General features: G+C 42.7%; 2 protein-coding genes across 4 annotated transcripts in view; both read right to left on the bottom strand.

Annotated features, from left to right (window-relative positions):
* CFAP206 (cilia and flagella associated protein 206) overlaps window positions 1-8,219 on the bottom strand; it is a 32,740-nt gene extending 24,521 nt beyond the window's left edge. The window contains exons 1-4 of one of the 3 annotated variants that reach the window (XM_081250983.1): window positions 8,013-8,219; window positions 6,298-6,410; window positions 4,075-4,158; window positions 879-969 (exon numbers count right to left, since the gene is read on the bottom strand). In XM_081250983.1, the coding sequence (XP_081107109.1) occupies window positions 879-969; window positions 4,075-4,158; window positions 6,298-6,405 (283 nt within the window). In that variant the 5' untranslated portion in view covers window positions 6,406-6,410; window positions 8,013-8,219. The remainder of the gene's footprint in view (window positions 1-878; window positions 970-4,074; window positions 4,159-6,297; window positions 6,411-8,012) is intronic. The other 2 variants (XM_081250984.1, XM_081250985.1) reach the window with 2 other exon arrangements.
* A 5,726-nt stretch (window positions 8,220-13,945) lies between these two features.
* Window positions 13,946-14,862, bottom strand: LOC308626084 (ras suppressor protein 1-like; the record flags this gene model as incomplete). The annotated part of the gene is made up of 1 exon (XM_081250870.1): window positions 13,946-14,862. Exon 1 carries the CDS (start codon window positions 14,675-14,677, stop codon window positions 13,946-13,948), a length of 732 nt encoding a protein of 243 aa, XP_081106996.1. The 5' UTR covers window positions 14,678-14,862.
* Between the last annotated feature and the right edge of the window lie 5,054 nt (window positions 14,863-19,916).

The raw sequence follows: 19,916 nt of genomic DNA, 5'->3' as shown, positions 1-19,916 counted from the left end.
AGGAAATATGTTCTAAGCTTAAATTTCCCATCAGTCACTTCATTTTTGGGTAAGTTACATAATTTAGGTAAGCATTATGCGATATTAATATAAACCAGGAAAAATAAAATCAGCAAATTAAAAAATTTTAACTTCAGTGAGCTGGTTGCTTTAAGTTATTATGTATTAGTGGTATAATAGTCAAAACACAATAGACTTGGAAACTTTTGACACTCACAAAGGCCACTGGTGTTCTTCTCATTTAGTACCTCCAACATTATTACATTCTTCAAAGTTGGAAAAAATTTCAAAAGATAAATGAAAAAGCTAAATTGTTCTTGGTCAACCAAATGAAGCCCTTGAGAAATGGAATACTGCCTGCCATCTCATTAAACAAAGGATGTCACAGTCATGAGCACTTGCAGCCCTCCAGTGTGAGCTGGTGAGCCCTGAGGGAACTCTGGAAGGAAACAATACCTGCCATCTAGCAGCCATCAGACTGCAGCCACTCCCCACGGTGAGCCCTGAGGAAACTCAGGGTGTGAAAACACAGGATACTGGCTCCAGAGAGCTGAGGTCCGTATCAGTGAGCCCAGACTCTTGCATCTCCTCATACAAAGAAAAGCCCTCATTTCCTTAATTTGGGATATCAGTTGCCTTTCATTAACAATACTCTTTTGACATTCAGACTATCTGCCCTTTGTTGCAAAACTTCTATATAACCTGACTCCCCCGCTTCCCTCCTCAGAGCAGTTCTCTCGGGGTTACTTGAGATGCTGTGTCCCAGGCTTGAAGTCCTAAAATTTCCCGCTGAATAAAACATAACTAGCAACTTTTAGGTGGTGAACATTTTTTAAGTCAACACCCTTAGGGTATCAAAATCGGTAGATATATGTTACCTCGACTTGTATAATTCATATCAAAATAGACTTGCATCTTAATGGTATCCAGGGAAGGATTTTTACTGTCCAATAGCCGAGTCACGCAAAGCTAAAAAAGAAAATCACATACATGCTTCCAGTTATATTTTCTGAAACAATCAGAAGTATTTTCCAAAGTTATTCTCAAAATCAAAGGCAACAGCAAAGCCATTATTTCTGATATTTATCTACCAATGACCATTTTTATTACTTTTTTTTCTCATTGAGGACTTTACACTTTATAGTTTTACTTAACCAACAACATTTATTAAGTAATAAGCTATTCCCCCTGAGTTAACCAATATTACCATACCCAAGTGACTAAAAGTCTAGTTGGAGGCAAGGAACTTGACCTTTTGCTTAGTCTCTGCAGCCTGAATGTGGGTGAATGTGCCATGACGCTTATGCTCCTGTCTACAGCTCTTCCTGAGTCCCTTATTACTGTTTTTTTTTTTGTTTTTGTTTATTCTTTGTTTTAATTTATTTTTGGCTGCGTTGGGTCTTCGTTGTTGTGCATGGGCTTTCTCTAGTTGTGGCGAGCGGGGGCTACTCTTCCTTCTGGTGATCAGGCTTCTCATTGCAGTGGCTTCTCTTGTTGTGGAGCACAGGCTCTAGGCGTGTAGGCTTCAGTAGTTGTGGCACATGAGCTTCAGTAGTTGTGGCACGTGGGCTCAGTAGTTGTGGCTCACGGGCTTTAGAGCACAGGCTCAGTAGTTGTGATGCACGGGCTTAGTTGCTCCGCAGCATGTGGGATCTTCCCGGATCAGGGCTCGAACCCATGTCCCTGCATTGGCAGGAGGATTCTTAACCACTGTGCCACCAGGGAAGCCCCTCATTACTGTTTATCTGAGCCTTAACACTCTTTTTCGCTGATGGTGGAGGTCATGTGCATTTTATAAAAAGCTGCCGAGGCTACGTCCCCTGCTCACAGACTTTCTCTGGCTCTACCTTCTGTTTCAAAATTTCTTCCTCTGGTCCATTTTCTCCTGTTTTTCCCCAAACATAGATGGCTCATCCCTTCTCTGCTTTGCCCCTTTAGAATAGAGGATCAACCTGAATTTTTCTTTTCTTCTCTCTTGTGCACCCCCCAAGCCCAGTCTTCCCCCATCTCACCTGTTAAGACTTTATTATGTCTGCACCCAGCGGGCACATCAACAGCTTCACCCTCAACCCAACTCCCAGGCCACCAACCCTCCTTTCCTGGGAGGAGGAAGAGGGGAAAGCAGGAGTGAGGACGGAACGTTATCTTTAGGGGACCCACGCACCTGGACCCCTCCAGGTGGAGAAGTGCCGTTCCAAGCACAGACTTTACAAATGCACAGACTAGCTCATCAACATGATTTTTAATTGAGAAAGAGGAAAACAATCTTTATCACTTGAATTATTATATAAATTGACAGTTAATATACCTGTCATATTAAAAGTGTATTGAGCACAGGGAACTATATTCAATATCCTGGCATAAACCATAATGGAAAAGAATATAAAAAAGAATGTATATAAGTGTATAACTGGGTCACTTTGCTGTACAGCAGAAATTAACACAACATTGTAAATCAACTATATTTCAATAAAAAATAAATTTAAAGAAAAAGTATATTGAGCTTGATTCTTTCCAACTTAGTTGAGTTGGAAGAGAAACAAAAAAATCTTCTTGAGCCATGAAAAGGAGAAAAACATTTTCTGCCCCTCCTTGATTCTCCTCCATGGCTGTCCAATCAACTTTCTGAATAACCATCAGTCATTTCCCCTATCGCTAAAAACAGGCCTTATACCACATTCTCAAATTCAGCACAGAAAGACCCAGCTCTCAACTGCCTTAGAGAATCACGGAGTCTCTTCTGCCCAGTTATCGTAATGACATATTCCCCAGCTCCAAGCTTCCAAAGCTCTTCCTGACCCTCTAGCATCTGCAGACAGACCTGCACTCCACTATGTGAACTGCTGGCTGTGAGAGAAGATGGAGATGATGAAAATTTTCTCTGCCATTTGGCTGAGCTCAGAAAATATCATGTACAAGTCTGGGAAAGCTTGTTTCAAGTCTTTTGTGTGAAGGAGGGAATTAAAATCATTAAGCTCAGGAAGAAAAAGATAAATGTTGAAATTTTAGGAAATACATTGAGGAATATCTAGAAAATAAATATTTAAGCATCTAAACCCAGTGAGTCAAACTTAAAACATATGAAAAAATTAAAAATGTCTAAAGTTCCTGCCCTCTTTAGTTCTTAAAATCGCTTTTCAGGCACACCTTCTTGATTCTAACGAATTCTTTGCTCTGGGTTCAATTCTTCCCTTAGAATTGAAAAACACAAATTACATTGAATCAATAATTATATGGATCTTAATTTAGTACTATAATTTTACAGTATATGACAAGTCAGCTAATAGTGTTCTCAATGTAACATTAGATTAATAACAAGATGTCTCTAAAATACTGTGGCAGACACTGCTACCTGCCAGTATCCATACCCCTCCTTCCTGACAAAGCCCCAGTCTGGATTAGGCAAAGACTTGGTCAGCTAAAAAAGGAAAGAAGGGGCTTCCCTGGTGGCACAGTGGTTGAGAGTCCGCCTGCCGATGCAGGGGACACGAGTTCGTGCCCCAGTCCGGGAAGATCCCACATGCCACGTAGTGGCTGGGCCCGTGAGCCATGGCCGCTGAGCCTGCGCGTCCGGAGCCTGTGCTCCGCAACGGGAGAGGCCACAGCAGTGAGAGGCCCGCGTACAGAAAAAAAAAAAAAAAAAAAAAAAAAAAAAAGGAAAGAAAAAACAAATCAATATCCCAGGCTCACCTGCTGTATCATTCTAGTCAATAAATGCAAACAGACGGGAGGGATTCAGGGAAAGCCTGTTATTTTCCAAAAAGAAAGTGACAGACCCAGTTGCACACACATTTTGACCTTTGTCCTCTTACCTTATGCCTGCCTAGAGGTGGGAGAGCTATCTTGTGACCCTGGGGTGAAAACACATGCATGATGGTGACCCAGGAAGTCAGGAAAAATAGCCTATGTACCTCTAGACTTCGTTTTATGAGAAAAAATAAACCTCTCATTTGTTTGCACCACTATCTGGTGGGGTTTTCTTTCACGGAGCTGAAGGCAATATTGACCAACACAAATACTACATTTAGAATTGGAAGTAAATAATTCAAAATTTGAGAACTGTTGGATAATCACCTTTACAAGTTTCTGCACATCATCTTTTATGAGAATTCTATCCATGTTAAAGCCATTACTTGGGTCCAGGACAACAGCTTTCACCTGAGAGCAGGAAAGAGTCCATTACATTTATTTCATGTTACTACAAAATTAGTTTAACAATGTTCCATTTTTTAAATAGCTGCCTCTTGACTACCCAGCAGTTGATTGTTCAGCTGATTTTCTTATAACCCAGTTCATCCACACCTTCATTAGAGGCTGAAGAAAGGGAGCAATAAGCCTCAAATCTGAACATGGTGTCAGAAGAAGGACATGGAGAAACAGGTTGAAAACAATAGCTAGATTTTACATTGGGAAACTGAATAGTTTTATCATATTTTTTATTGTGTATTGTTAAAACAAAAGCAAGAGTAGAGAGACTGAGGCAGGAGACAGATGGGCTCCAGGCTAGGCATTTACCTCTAGCCTCCTGTTTACATTTCATAGGGCAGCAAAAAGTGGGCTTCAGGCCAGACACTTACAGCTAGTCTCCTGTTTGCATTTCCTGAGACAGGAGTTAGATGGGCTCCAGGTTAGACATTTAAAATCAGTCTCCTATTTACTCTCCGAAATGGAAGCTACCACAGGGACAGGGTAAATAGCCAAGTTTTGTCTCTTGGGGATGCCCTAAGATAACAGTCATGGCGAGAACAAAGAGGGGCACAATTTTGTTTGAGTGAAGGATCAAGGGATCTCCGCTTCCCTCCCACCCCACCCTTGGGGCAAGGGAGACACTAGGCGTGCGCAGAAAGTCTCCTTGGGGGGTCAAAAGTCAGGGGACAGGGCTTCCCTGTGGTGCAGTGGTTGAGAGTCCGCCTGCCGATGCAGGGGACACGGGTTCGTGCCCCGGTCCGGGAGGATCCCACATGCCGCGGAGCGGCTGGGCCCGTGAGCCATGGCTGCTGAGCCTGTGCGTCTGGAGCCTGTGCTCCACAACGGGAGAGGCCACAACAGTGAGAGGCCCGCGTACCGCAAAAAAAAAAAAGTCAAGGGACAATGCCAGGCCACAGTGAGTCTTGCTTCTCCCAGATGCCTTTGCATCGAGATCCATCTTGGCTGAGAGGTGCATGCGCACCTAGGGAGAGGGTCCTGAAACAAATTAGCTAGGGGGGAAGAAACAAGACGATTGCCAGAAGGAAGGCAAAGACCTGGAAAAACCGACCTACATAAATGATTTAACTGCCTGTTTACTGCACTCCTCCTCATTAGGGAGGACGCCCACACCCTTTCTTTCCAGATGTGCATCTCTACCTAGCTTCTATTTTTCTTTTTAAATAAATTTATTTATTTATTTTTGGCCGCATTGGGTCTTTGTTGCTGCGCACGGGCTTTTCTCTAGTTGTGGCGAGCGGGGAATACTCTTCATTGTGGTGCCTGGGCTTCTCATTGCGGTGGCTTCTCTTGTTGCAGGACACAGGCTCTAGGCACACGGGCTCCACTAGTTGCGGCACATGGGCTCAGTAGTTGTGGCTTGTGGGCTCTACAGCACAGGCTCAGTAGTTGTGGCACACGGGCTTAGTTGCTCCGCAGCATGTGGGATCTTCCCGGACCAGGGCTCGAACCTGTGTCCCCTGCATGGGCAGGCGGATTCTTAACTGCTGCACCACCAGGGAAGTCCCTGCCTTGCTTCTGTCTTAACTAAACAAACGTTCCTCTGTGTGTTCTCCCACTTGTTGTGCTGTGTCTCTAATAATAAACTTTCTACCTGTTTTTACAGTTTTTGCCTCCGTGAGAAATGCATTTTCCACTGGGAGCAAGAGCCAGGGAAAAATAGCTTCTAGCCTCTAGTCCTTGATGGTCTGGTGGCTAGGATTCCTGGTTTTCATCCAGGCTACCCAGGTTCAACTCCTGGGCAGGGAATTAAGATCTCGCTTCACGCCATCGCTCACTGCTGCCTCTCCGAGATGAAGGCAATCAGTAATTTTTACAACAGTGAACAAAAATACATCTTAAAAAAACTCCCACATAGGAAAACATTATTGATGTTTCTAGAACTTATCAAGATCTTCTAAATCAGTCTCGTAAATCGAGAACTAACATGCTTTATAGGCTTAAAAAATATATTTTTGGCTAACTTGTCCAACAGTATGTTTTCAATGGAATAACAGTTAGGAAAACACTACAGAATTTTAAGAGGAAAATGGGCACTGCTTAAGCACATTTTTTAATAAAACAGTAATTCACAAAAATATTCATTCTTACCATAAAAGCAACCAGAGTTTCAGAAACAATCTCTCCATGGGCTGCACATTCTTGTCCTATTTCTCGAATGATACTCTTTATAACACTTTCAGCCTGAGTGGGAGGCATTCTGGCTAAATAAAAAGATTTTTTTTAATTGCATTTAAACACTGCTTTTTCCTCTTTAGATTTCACCACTAACATATTTGTAGTCATATTATTTATTAACTTATTAGTATTTACGAGTATCTAGGCCCCTCCTGTTTTCATTACTTTGTTTCATATTTATAAAAATGACAGTGAGAGCAATTGGAATGTTTCAAATGATTGAAACATTCCCTCTTTATTTAAATGATGGTGGTCACCAAAAGTACATTTATAGCATGATATTTTTAAATTTAAAAAAAGGTTAAACAGGGCTTCCCTGGTGGCGCAGTGGTTGAGAGTCCGCCTGCCGATGCAGGGGACACGGGTTCGTGCCCCGGTCCGGGAGGATCCCACATGCCGCGGAGCGGCTGGGCCCGTGAGCCATGGCCGCTGAGCTTGCGTGTCCGGAGCCTGTGCTCCGCAACGGGAGAGGCCACAACAGTGAGAGGCCCGCGTACCGCAAAAAAAAAAAAAAAAAAAAAAGTTAAACACTATTGGGGGCAGGGAGGAGTAGAATTAATGAGAAACCCCACTAAACAATTCTTGCTTGGATCGTCTAAATTCTCTTTCTAGCACATCCAAGTTGGCATTTAGACTCTTGATTAAAAACATAAAAGCAAAAGATATTACAGGAGTTATGCATCATGGGAAAAAATGAACTCCTGGTTATTAATTCCATTTACTATAAACCAGGAAAAGGTGGAGGGTTTTAATGGCTATCAGGTTTTCTGATTCGTACCAGTAACTGAGCACAGGGGAAAGAAGCATGTAGAGAATAACAAAGGCAATCCCAGGTAGATAAAGCTAACTTTCAGCATTATTAGGGTTCAGGTAAGGCCAACAACACTTGTCATCTTGTCCAATAGAACCGGAGTGCCCGGTTTCCATCGTGACCTGACCATTTCTAGCTGAGACCTCGGGCACCTGCTTCACCTTTTTTTTTTTTTTTTTTTTGCGGTACGTGGGCCTCTTACTGTTGTGGCCTCTCCCGTTACGGAGCACAGGCTTCCGACGCGCAGGCTCAGCGGCCATGGCTCACGGGCCCAGCCGCTCCGCGGCATGTGGGATCTTCCCGAACCGGGGCACAAACCCGTGTCCCCTGCATCGGCAGGCGGACTCTCAACCACTGCGCCACCAGGGAAGCCCTGCTTCACCTCTCTTTGAAGCGGTTTTCTCATCTGAAAAATATAGATTCGACTACTACCGTCTCCCCGGAGTTGTCGCGAGGAATGAATTCTATACATTTAGTGGTTAAAATAGTGCGTGGCATAAGGTAAGCGCTTAAAACAGCAGCTCCTAACGAGCCCGTGCTCAAAGCTTAGCCTTGCGTGTGCGCGTGCGCGAGCGCCCTCGGGCGCCGGGCCCGGGCTGCTCACGACTCCCCTCGGTACCCGCCCCTGCTTGACTCTGGGAAGCCTAAACCCTCAAGTTCAGGCCGTCGGAGGCGTGCGAGGGTCCCCGAGCAGCAGCGAGATGGCTCAGGCGCCGGCGCATTACGGGTTAGAAACCTGACCTGCGGACCTGGGCGCCTCCGGCCGGAAGTGACCGCTATTTCCGTTCAGCGGCGGCGCCCCGAAAGGAGTCCTTACCGACAGTTCAGCCTCAACCAGGCTAGACGGGATGCCCCAGCGGCCCCGGCTGTGTCCACGGCCCAACGCTCGCTTCCTCGCGGGGTACACCCCGGGCTCAAGGGCGCGGAGGCCTGAATGGAGAGCTGGAGCCGCGTCTACCCGATTCTTCACCGGGGTCTTTGCGGGGGCCTTCTGGGCAGCTGGGCTCTCTCGGAGGCAGCGGTATAACCATGGAAACCGAACGCTAGGGCCCGAAGGGGGCGGAACCAGGATGTGGGTAGGGCCAAGGTGGGGAGGCGTGGCTGGGTCCAAGCTTGAGAGTCTTTCCCGGGAGGATGGAGGAGAATAACTTTATAAAACAAAGACAAGCAAATACAGAGAGGCCCAGGGACTTCCCTGGTGGTACAATGGTTAAGAATCCGCCTGCCAACGCAGGGGACACGGGTTCAATCCCTGGTCGGGCAAGATCCCACATGCCACGGAGCAACTAAGCCTGTGCACCACAACTACTGAGCCTGCACTCTAGAGCCTACAAGCCACAACTACTGAGCCGGTGTGCCACAACTACTGAGCCTGCACTCTAGAGCTGGGAAGCCACAACTGTTGAGCCCACGAGCCACAACTACTGAAGCCCGCACGCACCTGGAGCCCATGCTCCACAACAAGAGAAGCCAGTGCAATGAGAAGCCCACGCACAGCAATGAAGAGTAGCCCCCGCTCGCCGCAACTAGGGAAAGCCTGTGCACAGCAATGAAGACCCAACACAGCCAAAAACAAACAAACAAAAACTACAGAGAGACCCAAATCCCAGGCAGAAGAAGGCAGGTTCACTACACCTCAGTGGGTTAAGGGTGTCAAACACAAGATTTCTTAAACAAGAGTATTAACTTGGTAGCATGAAAACCTATGCAGCCTTTAAAAAAAGGGGATACAGTGGGGGAAGTTAGCAGAGGCCAGTTCCTAGAGATGGGAAAACGGAAGGGTTGTATTCTTGAGAAGGGTTGTATTCTTGTATTCATGAGAAATGCAGTGCATATAAAAGTATTGTTGCTGGAAATAATCAATAAACAATCCATAACAGGAACAGAAAAGAGTTTTAACTGAGGCCTACAGCCCTGGACACAGCCTCTCAGATAACTCTGAGGAACTGCTCCTGAAAAGCATGGTTTTCAACAGTTTTACATTTTGTCAGAACAAAGAATATCAAACAAGTCAGGGATGCATTCCTTCAAGTTTTCAAAAAACCAGATTAGCATGTACACAGCCAGTCAGTATGGCCTTGGCACCAGGAAGTCTTATCTTTGAAGGATTACCAGCATTGGCTGCCAAGGAAAGAGCTCTAATTTTAACACGGACAGGGTCAATGCACTTTTCTTTAATGATTAAAGCAGAGGTACAGTGTATGTTTGATAGGCCACAAACCAGCTGTTTTAGTTAGCATAAAATTCAAGTTAAATTACGTATAAGCCAGGATGACTTTCCCCATACCTCAATATGTGAACATTTCTTCCATTAGTATCTAGTTTTTAAAAAAACAAAAGAAGGATCACAGTTTAATTTCATGTCCTCTTGTTCAAAGGAAGTCAGTAATAGGATAGCCCAAGATGCCAGAAGAGAAAACTGCACGTTCTAGAAGCACATACAACACATCCGAGTCTGGAGATGGAATAATGAGGTTTTGTCCTTTAACGGTAATGTTCGTTAGGTCCACCTACTGACATGAAAGTACGAAACAGCATTAAAATGATATTAGAAACAGAGCATCAAACAACAGTTTTATTTTTAAAAAGGCTACTGCCAGTAATTTTTCTCAAATTGCAAGCAAATATACCAAATAAACTTTACTTAAGGACATTCACAAATTATTAGGAAATGAATCAACACAAAAAATACTCAAGTCATACTATAAAAGGATTATTTATCTTCCCCTTCTAGAAAATTTTTGTGGAATGTGGATGAAGCTTGTACAAAAATAGATTTTTAGAGTAGCAAGATACATAATAGCAAAACACTGGAAATACAAACACCTGAGATTTAAGGAATGTTGATAAAGTAAAACATTAGGCAGGCATTTAAAATGTGAGTAAAAACCTGGTGTTTGTCTTATATTTTTAAAAAGCCAAATGCGGGCTTCCCTGGTGGCGCAGTGGTTGAGAGTCCGCCTGCCGATGCAGGGGACACAGGTTCGTGCCCTGGTCCAGGAAGATCCCACATGCCGCGGAGCGGCTGGGCCCGTGAGCCATGGCTGCTGAGCCTGCGCGTCTGGAGCCTGTGCTCCGCAACGGGAGAGGCCACAACAGTGAGAGGCCCGCGTACCGCAAAAAAAAAAAAAAAAAAAAAAAAAAAAAAAAAAAAAGCCAAATGCAAAATATATATACAGTATGACCTCAACTATATTCATATACATATATACATAATATATAAAAAGTGTGTAAGTCAATTTACCAATATCCTTAGCAGTGTGTGGATCTGAGTTATTTTATTTATTACTTTATTACTTATCTGAGTATGGGTTAGTTATTATTTTTATTCCTTTATACTTTTCTGGATTTCTAGATTTTCTATAATGAGTATATAGTCTTATGATCTATAAAACAAAATAGATGCTGGAAAGGGTGTGGTGAAAAGGGAACCCCCCTGCACTGTTGGTGGGAATGTAAATTGATACAGCCACTATGGAAAACAGTATGGAACTTCCTTAAAAAACTAAAAATAGAACTACCATATGACCCAGCAATCCCATTACTGGGCAAATACCCTGAGAAAACCATAATTCAAATAGAGGCATGTACCACAACATTCACTGCAGCACTATTTACAATAGCCAAGACATGGAACCAACCTAAATGTCCATCAACAGATGAATGGATAAAGAAGATGTGGCACATATATACAATGGAATATTACTCAGCCATAAAAAGAAATGAAATTGAGTTATTTGTAGTGAGGTGGATGGACCTAGAGTCTGTCATACAGAGTGAAGTAAGTCAGAAAGAGAAAAACAAATACTGTATGCTAAAACATATATATATGGACTCTAAAAAAAAAGGTACTGATGAACCTAGTTGCAGGGCAGGAATAAAGAGATAGATATAGAAAAAGGACTTGAGGACATGGGGTGAGAGGATGAAGCTGGAGCTAAGTGAGAGTGGCATTGACATACATACACTATCACATGTAAAATAGTTGGCTACTGGGAAGCAGCAGCATAGCACAGGGAGATCGGCTCAGTGTTTTGTGACCACATAGAGGGGTGGGATAGGGAGGATGGGAGGGAGGCTCAAGAGGGAGGGGATATGGGGACATGTGTATGCATATGTTGTGCAACAGAAACTAACATGGTATTGTGAAGTAATTATACTCCAATAAAGGTCTATAAAAAAAATAGAGAAAAAAATGAGAGGACTAGCTATTCGTAGAAACTGAGCCCAATTTGGAAACTGTAAATACACAAAGTAACACAACAAAAAAGAAAGTGATATAGCAAAATTTTAACAGTGGTTATATCTAGGCAATGGGAGCATGGCTGTTTTCTCCTTTATACTTTAAGATATCTACCAAAATGTGTTTTGTGAGCATATATTACTTATGTTAGAATATTAAATATTTTGGGGAATTCCCCTGGTGGTCCAGTGGTTAGGACTCCACGTTTCCACTGCAGGGGGCACGGGTTCAATCCCTGGTTGGGGAACTAAGATCCTGCAGGCTGCGTGGCATGGCCAAAAAAAACAAACAAACAAGAAAAAAGAACATTAAATATTTTTAAGATGGTAAGAATAATTCCATCATGTTAGGTATAATTTTAAACTAATGGGCAAATCCTGGCACAAATAATTCTTGAGTGTGTCTGATACTGTTAGTTGCCTACTTAATATACAAGTTCTTCTCCCTTACCAACCCTGATTGTGTTGTAAATGACAATGTTCTATTCTGAAAGAAAAAAGAAAAGATATCTCAACACCCCCCGCTTTCAGCTAGGGGTGACCTGTGACATGGTCCTGGCCAATGAGATGTAAGTGGAATCACTGGATGGAGAGGCAGAGAAAGCCCTTTCATTTTTATGTCTATCTCCTTCCCTTTTCTTTGTACTTGAAGTGAGAATGTACTGGCCGAAGTTCCAGCAGCCTTGTTGTGAACATGAAGATGAGAACCACAGCTTAAGGGTGAGGAAACAAAAATCTAAAAAAGAGCCTGAGTTCCTGGTGATAGCTCAGAGCGGCCATATCAGTCTTCTTGACTGGCTACCTCCAGACTTCCCATAACATCCGAGAAAATAAACCTCTATCTCATTATTTAGGTTTTCTGCTACATTCAGCCAAATTCAGTCCCTAACTGCTACCTCCAGTAGGTGTGACTTGGGACGTATTATGCAGCCTTTTGTGCTACGTTGAATAACTGGCCCGAATTCTTCACTGCTCCTTGCACGTACATGCTTGTTATGGACTTACGTGGAGTATCCTTCCTTGCCCTTTGAGTTTAGCTATATGACTTGCTTTGGCCAATGGGATGTAGGGAAGTGACAGTGTATCAAGTTCAGAGTCAAGGCCTTAAGAGACCCCACATTTCTTCTTTCCCTCTTGAGCTTGTGTCGTTGTCACGAGAAGAACATACCCTGGCTAGCTCTTGGGTCCCAGGAGAAGAATGAGAGGCATATGGAGCAGAATTGCCTGAACCAGTCTTTCAATGAGATGCAGAGCTGTCCAGCTGGGCCCAACCTAGATCAGCCCAACTCCAGCCAACCTATAGATGTGTGATAACAAATAAGCAGTGTTTTAAACCACTGAGTTTTGGGGTAGCTTATTATACAACATTACTGTGATAATAGTTCATCTATAAACCTCTCAATGGTCCAAATTTCTCATTTATGAAACAAAGATAATAATAGCATCTACCTCATAGATTTGTTAGAATAAAATGAGGGAATCCTTATGAAGCACTTAGCATAGTGCCTGGCATAGCTTAAGGGATCAAGACATTTTAGATATGATTATTACCTTTAACACTATTGTTGACAAAATCAGTATGAAAATGTATTTCACACTCCCATGACTTATTGGACTTCCAGTCTTTGTAGAACAAGTTTTTTCTAGTTTTAACAAGGCAGCAATTTAAAAAGAAACATGGAGGAACTAGAGAGCCTCCAAAAAATGATAAGAAGAATCTTGTCAGAAAGAAATGGAAGGAGTTGGATATATTTACCTTAAGAAAAACATGGCCTGAGAACTAGTCTCAGTTTTGTTAGAAGAGAAAAAGGACTTTATGTTGTTTCAGAACACCAGATTACAAATCTAGACAGTAGTGGATCTAACTTAACATAAAACAAACAGAGTTGACCACTTCTGATGGAAGTCATAGGAGAGAAAGTGAGCTCCATTTTACTGAATGTTTTTAACTCAAAGATAAATAGGATTACCTTCACGAAATGGCATAGACTTAATTCCTATGATTAAGTGACTTTAAGATGTCAGGGATCAGGGACTATCACACTTTTAAACAGGGGAATATATATATGTGAGTGTGTGTGTGTGTGTGTGTGTGTGTGTGTATTTCCCTAAAGTCTTTTTTTTTTTTTTTGAAGTTGGATTTATTTTATTATCTTATTATCTTTTCAAATGAACGAACTGAGGCTTAGCAAAAGGTCTGGCTCAAACCCAGGCAACAACTCCAAAGTTCAAACTCTTTAGCCGCTACGTTATCTTGTCTCCCATCTTTCTGGATTGCTCAGTTTCGTCCTCTTCATCAGCCTGCCATTTTCCTGAGGGCGGGGACGTGCGGACTTCACTTCTTTTGTATTCTACATACTCAAGGCAACTGCTGGAAACACACTGTGTGCTATGTAAATATTATGTCTCCGAATGCCAGGTATATGAGAGGTACAATATGCTGTTCTTAAGTCATTTGCTCATGTCATATGCGTCCCTCCTGTTGTTTTGGGTGTTTCCATGGTAAGTCTATTTGTACGTCTCAGAGCGGATGTATTCAAACACATGGGACACACCAAGCTGGAATTGGTCAGCAATGGGGGTAACCCAGGGGTTGTTCTCTGCTTTGAATATCTGCTTCTGACCAGTTAAATCCAAGTTTCCTAGCTCTGGGGGCAGAACAGTCAGACGGTTCCCCTGAATGTGGAGCTCCTTGAGCTGAGTAAGCTCCCCGATTTCCTTGGGCAGCGAGATCAGGTCATTATCCCTGAGGCTGAGTATCTGCAACTTGGTGAGTTTCCCAGTATCAGCCGGCAGGATTTCAAAATCGTTGTCACTTAGATAGAGTGCACGCAGGGTGGTCAGGTAGAAGAAGTTTCCGGGAAGAGAATTTTCATTCAAGTTGTTATAAGTCAAGTCAAGGACCTCCAGAGCTGGGAGCGATCCAAATCCTCGAGGCAGAGTGTTGAGTCTATTCATGCCCAGGTTCAGGTGTTTGAGTTTCTGAAGGCTGCTGATCTGCGTGGGCAGCTCCTCAATCTGGTTATTAAAAAAGTTAAGCACTTCCAAATTCTTCAGTTCTGCTATGTTTGGTGGCACAGTTGTTAGCTTGTTGTGGCTGAGGACCAGTTGTGTGATGTGGGACAGGGTGAACAAGCCGTTGACGTCCAGCATGTTGGAGATGCCCCGGTCACTCATGTCCACTTCCGGCTGGTTCTTCTCCCGGCTCTCCTCCACCAACTTTTTCAGAGACTTGGACATGACTGCGGAGGTTTGCACCTAACAGGCTGCGCGTGGGAACAACAGGCTTCTGCAGGGCTCACTCCGGCGGCGAAAGATGCACTCGGTCTGTGCAAAACGAGCACCCGAACGAGGAACACGCCCTGTCCCGGCACTCGGCGCAGGCGCACACCAAGCCGCTCTCAGCTCCTCGCCCTGCCGGCGCCAGACCGTCTCCCTAAAGTCTTAAGAGCAAATGAGTTGAGCATTTTAGCATGTTTACTAATTTTTGTTGAATGGTGGACAGTGTAAATGTTATCCTGTTGAGTGCCTGAATTTTGTTGTTCCCTTCAAGGAGTGTTGAGCTTTGGGTTTTTTTAGGCAGTTATTTGTGGATCATTTTGATTCCTTTGAAAACTGTGTTTCAGCTGTACTAGGATGAGGCTAGAGTAGTCTTCACTCCAGGGGCAATTTTGCCCCACTACTAAGTAATGACTGCTCAGAGGTTTTCACTGAGGACTTCCCACTCTGACTGGTCAGAGCTCAAATGTCTGCCCGTCCTCTGTGATTTCTGGGAATCATTTAGCTTGCAACTCCCTGGTTATTCTTTGATGGGCTGTGTGGATTTTCAGTCGATGTATGCACAGCCAAACATTTAGCAAAGACTCAGATTTATGGAGCTGTGCTTTTTTTGTTGTTTTTTGTTTGTTTGTTTTAAACTCTGCCCTTCAAATTCCAGCTCCCTCAGCCTCTGGGAATGCTGGTCTCTGTCTCCTCAACTCAGCTAGATCTCTAGTCTCTGTTTGGGTTTATTTTCCAGGTATTCTGGAAATTGCCTCCACGCAGAAAGTTAGGGCAGGCATTCAACCTCATATGCTCCCTTTTTCTCAGGCATCATAGTCCTGTGCTGTCTTCCAATGTCTGAAAACAGTTGCTTTAGATATTTTGTCCAGTTTTCTGGTTGTTTGTGGCAGGAAGTTCAGTTCAGTCCTTGTTATTCCATCATGGTCAGAAGTAGAACTGTGGATAATCTTGGAGAGAGGATAATAGGAAACAGTCATCTAGGAGAGTAGCAAAGTATGCTTAATAGAAAATTTCAGTTCATTGCTGAGAAGAATGGATATTCATCTGAAGGTTACGATCATGAATATAAAGTGAAAGCAATCTGCCAAGTTGAGTGACTTTCTTCAGACATTGCTGAGTAGCTCAGGGGCCGCCTGGGAAAAACAGGTAGTTTTCCTAGTCCAGAATTGGAGTGTTGCCAGAATAGCTGTTACAATGATAGATCAGGACTTTTAAACCAGCCTCCATCAACAAAAGCAATTTAGCAGTTCTTTAGATATTGCAAAGACCTTACTAAGAAAGTTTCCATTTACTAACAGAGGTATATAATGAACATTTGCAAGAGTTTACCAAGTTATTTCACAGATAATAACAAATGAGTGGTTCCTTACAACAGCGTCACAAGAACGTGAACTATTGTTCATTGCATTCTACAAATTCAAGATTCAGAGAGCAAAAAAGACCAGCCTAAGATTACACAGCTACTAAGTCACAGGGCCATCTTAGCTCTATTGCTCAAATCAGTATTTAAAATTTGAAGGGGACTCTTTTAAGATTCTAAGAAAAGTTCTAGACTCTTTCCCCCAGAAAGATGCATAAGGCCCCTAATTTTACATGTAATTTCAGAGAATTCAGATTCTCTGAAACTCATTCAAGTGTCAGTAGATTAAGATTCTCGAATGCATCTGGACAGTGGTTATGTGGATGTTCACTTTATAATTATGTATTCAATGGTGCATATGTTATATTAATGTTTTCTGTATATGCTCTATTTCATAATAAAAAGTAAAGAAAAGGCACAATAATGTAGAACTTCTCTACTTTGGGTTATGCTTTTTGGCTATAGATCATTAAAATAAAGCTGCATCCTGGTTTCCAAAAAATCCTCAGAAGTTAAAAAAAATCCAGATCTTGTGCGTTTCACCATACCTCATTCTTTTTCTCCATTATTATCCATATGCTATGCAATGGTTGGCTACTTTTTAAAAAAAAAACACAGCCATTGTGTTAGTCTATGTAATATATGTGGTATACCAATTTTGAAATGGAGGAAGTCATAGTCTTAGAATTAGCTGACAATTTCCTTTTCCAGTTTAACTTTCCTTCTCCACAAAAATGCTTGCTAATGGAAAGAGAAGCTGAATTTTCAAGGTAATGATGAAAAGGAAACTGTGGCACACGCAAGACAATGCAAGTCACTCCTTACTGCAGTTTCCCTTAGAAAAAGCATGAACTATTTTCAGTCTACTTCCCACATCCTTTCAGTCAAGAAGATCACAAGATCATTTTTTTAAGTATTTATTTATTTATTCGGTTGCATTGGGTCTTAGTTGCAGCAGGCAGGCTCCTTAGTTGCGGCAGGTGGGCTCCTTAGTTGCGGCTCACTAGCTCCTTAGTTGTGGCATGCAAACTCTTAGTTGCGGCATGCATGTGGGCTCTAGTTACCAGACCAGGGATCGAACCTGAGCCCCCTGCATTGGGAGCTCAGAGTCTTATCCACTGTGGCGCCAGGGAAGTCCCACAAGATCATTTCTTAATCAACTTCCTTAGAGAGATTCCTCTTTAGAGGTTAGTTACATGGGCACAGATATGAAGAGGCAGAAAAAAAGCGAATTTTGAGTTTCCTGACACAAAAATAGCAAGCTTCTTAAGTTCATTAGACTGACCCTTAAAAATCTACTTTTTTTTATGATTGTCAATTACCTTTAAAAATAAGATGAATGATGAGCAAAAGCATTAATTATTTTTATTTCCCACCTTTTTCTCCATCACATGAATCAGCCAGTGGGGAAACAACAAACCTTAAGATCAGATTTTCACAACCTAGATGGGGTTGGGGGGAACCTGGAACACTTACTGCAGATCCCCAAGCATGGGGTCCTGCTCTTTCATGTGCTACAAGAGAATTGAAATTACAAGAACACAAAATGAAAAAATTAAATGAGTGAATTCTATTATAATCAAGATCGAGCCTCTAAAAAAAAAGTGAAGGCAATAGGTTCTTTCTTAAAGGTATTTTCCCCCAAAACCAGGTAAATATCGTACACATAAAAAAAAAATTTCGTACACATAGTCCTAATGAGGAAAGCAGGATCTAAAGCATAAAAACCTTTGCATTACAGCCTCTGTGGCAGTGATTCTCAACGCCGGAGAGTGAGGGATAGCATATCAGAAATACCACGGGAGCCCCCATGGTAAACTCTGGTATCTTATCTACTTACCTACTCTGTATATGCAGATAATGTTACTAGGTAGCTTTCACCCACCCTCCCACACCCATCTCCCCAATCCTTACATTAAGAACCAAGTCTTCATTATTGTCTCTTGAATTACTTCAATTCTCTCCATTCCCACTTCTCCTGAATTTATTAAAGCAACTACTTTTGGGGGGGGGTGGCTGGGCTTGGATTACTACAGTAGCCAACTAAATAAGCTCCCTGCCTCCAGTCTCGTATCCCTCAAAATCCTTGCCTATACTAAAATGATACTTCAAAAATGGAAATCTGATCAAGTCATTCTCCTGCCTAAAACCTTATGAAGGCTTCTCAGTGGCCTTGGGGTAAAGTCCAAACTCCTTGGCATGGCATATAAGGTGATCACGATCTGATCTCAGCTCAGCCATCCAACCTCAGCTCTCACAACTACCTCCACTCCCCCAAGACCACACTCTTTCTACTCTCTGGCCATGTTGCATTACTTGCTGGCTTCCACATCTTTGCACAGAGGTTACTTCCTCTATCTGAATGTCCCTTTTCCCTCTTCACCTGGTTAATTCCTCCATGTTTTCAGAAGCCATGTCTCCTATGAAACTTTCTCTGACCTGTCAACATTGGGTTTAGAGTCCTAAACCTTCACCTCCATCTGATTCCAAAACATTTTCACCATCCCAAGAGGAATGTCCATAGCCCATCCCCCCAGTACCTACACCTGACAGAGCTCTCAGCACTCTTGGGGAGTCTATTTTCTTGTCTGTCTCCCCGACTAGACCACAAGCTCCTTGAAGGCAAGGAACATATTTTGTGGAATCCCCAGCATCCCTAAGAACAGAGCCTGGGATGTAATAGTCACACCAGACGATCTGGGTTAGGGAGGTGAGTTTAGGAGTGGGCGAGTGAAAAAAAAGAGAAATTTTAGATGGCTTTAATGTCTTTACTGAAAAGTTAGCGTGATTTTGGAAGGAATTACAATTTTGGAGGGAAAAGAGGAGGCATTTAAATGACAGGTCTTCAGAAGAACTTCCTCTGACATAACTTTTGATTCTCATGCTTTAGGATGTCTTACCTACCTCCAAGTACCCCTTTAAACATCCCCAGGAAGAGAGGATGCTTAGTCTTCTCTCCTTCCATCCATGCCTCAAACTAGAGTCAGCAGTTTCCAATGGTGCCTGGGCATCAGAAGGTGGGCGCTGACTGAGTAACAGATCCCTAGACTTACAGGAAGAGCAGGTGTTGGAGGTGGGTGTGAGGCCTGGGGATTGGGCTCCAGACTGAATTTCATCTTTGTGCTTCCCTCTCCCTCTGAAGGGCACTATAGCATGGCTCCCAAGGACAAACTTTAACTTGGCACAGTCTAAACCCTTATTAAAGAAATAATATTTTCAGGCTCACAGACATAGAAAACAAACTTATGGTTACCAAAGGGGAAAGGGGGGGAGGGATAAATTAGGAGTTTGGGATTAACAGATACACACTACTATATATAAAACAGATAAACAATAAAGACCTACTGTACAGCACAGGGAACTATATTCAATATCTTGTAATAACCTATAATGGAAAAGAATCTGAAAAAGAATATATATACATCTGATTCACTTTGCTGTACACCTGAAACTAACAGGAGATTTTAAGTCAACTATAGTACAATTTTTAAAAAAGAAATAATTTTATTTTCTCAATTATCAAGGAACTCACCTTGCTCTGTAGTCCATAAGTCCTCATTTTTTTGAGGAGGAATTTTTTTGACCCTCTTCCAGCTTTGCTGAAATTGTAAAAGAGCTGCATTACACTTTTAACAGCTATTTTCTTGTGGCCCCAAATTCCATCAGATTATTTTAAGACAGTTGTCCCTCCAATGGGGAGGGTTGGACTGCCAATTCCTCCTGGCACACTGCAAGTATATTCCGTAACATCTTACGGAAAAACCTGAACAAACATTTTGGCCAACCCAATAGAAAGCTAGTAATAGGTCACCTGAATTTATCACCTGCACTCCAAGC

The sequence above is a fragment of the Mesoplodon bidens genome (genome assembly GCF_964165515.1).
Source record: "Mesoplodon bidens genome assembly, chromosome: 12".
NCBI classification, from domain to species: Eukaryota; Metazoa; Chordata; class Mammalia; order Artiodactyla; family Ziphiidae; genus Mesoplodon; species Mesoplodon bidens.
The sequence above is the reverse complement of the archived record's forward strand: the minus strand, read 5'-3'. Positions and strand labels throughout refer to the sequence as shown.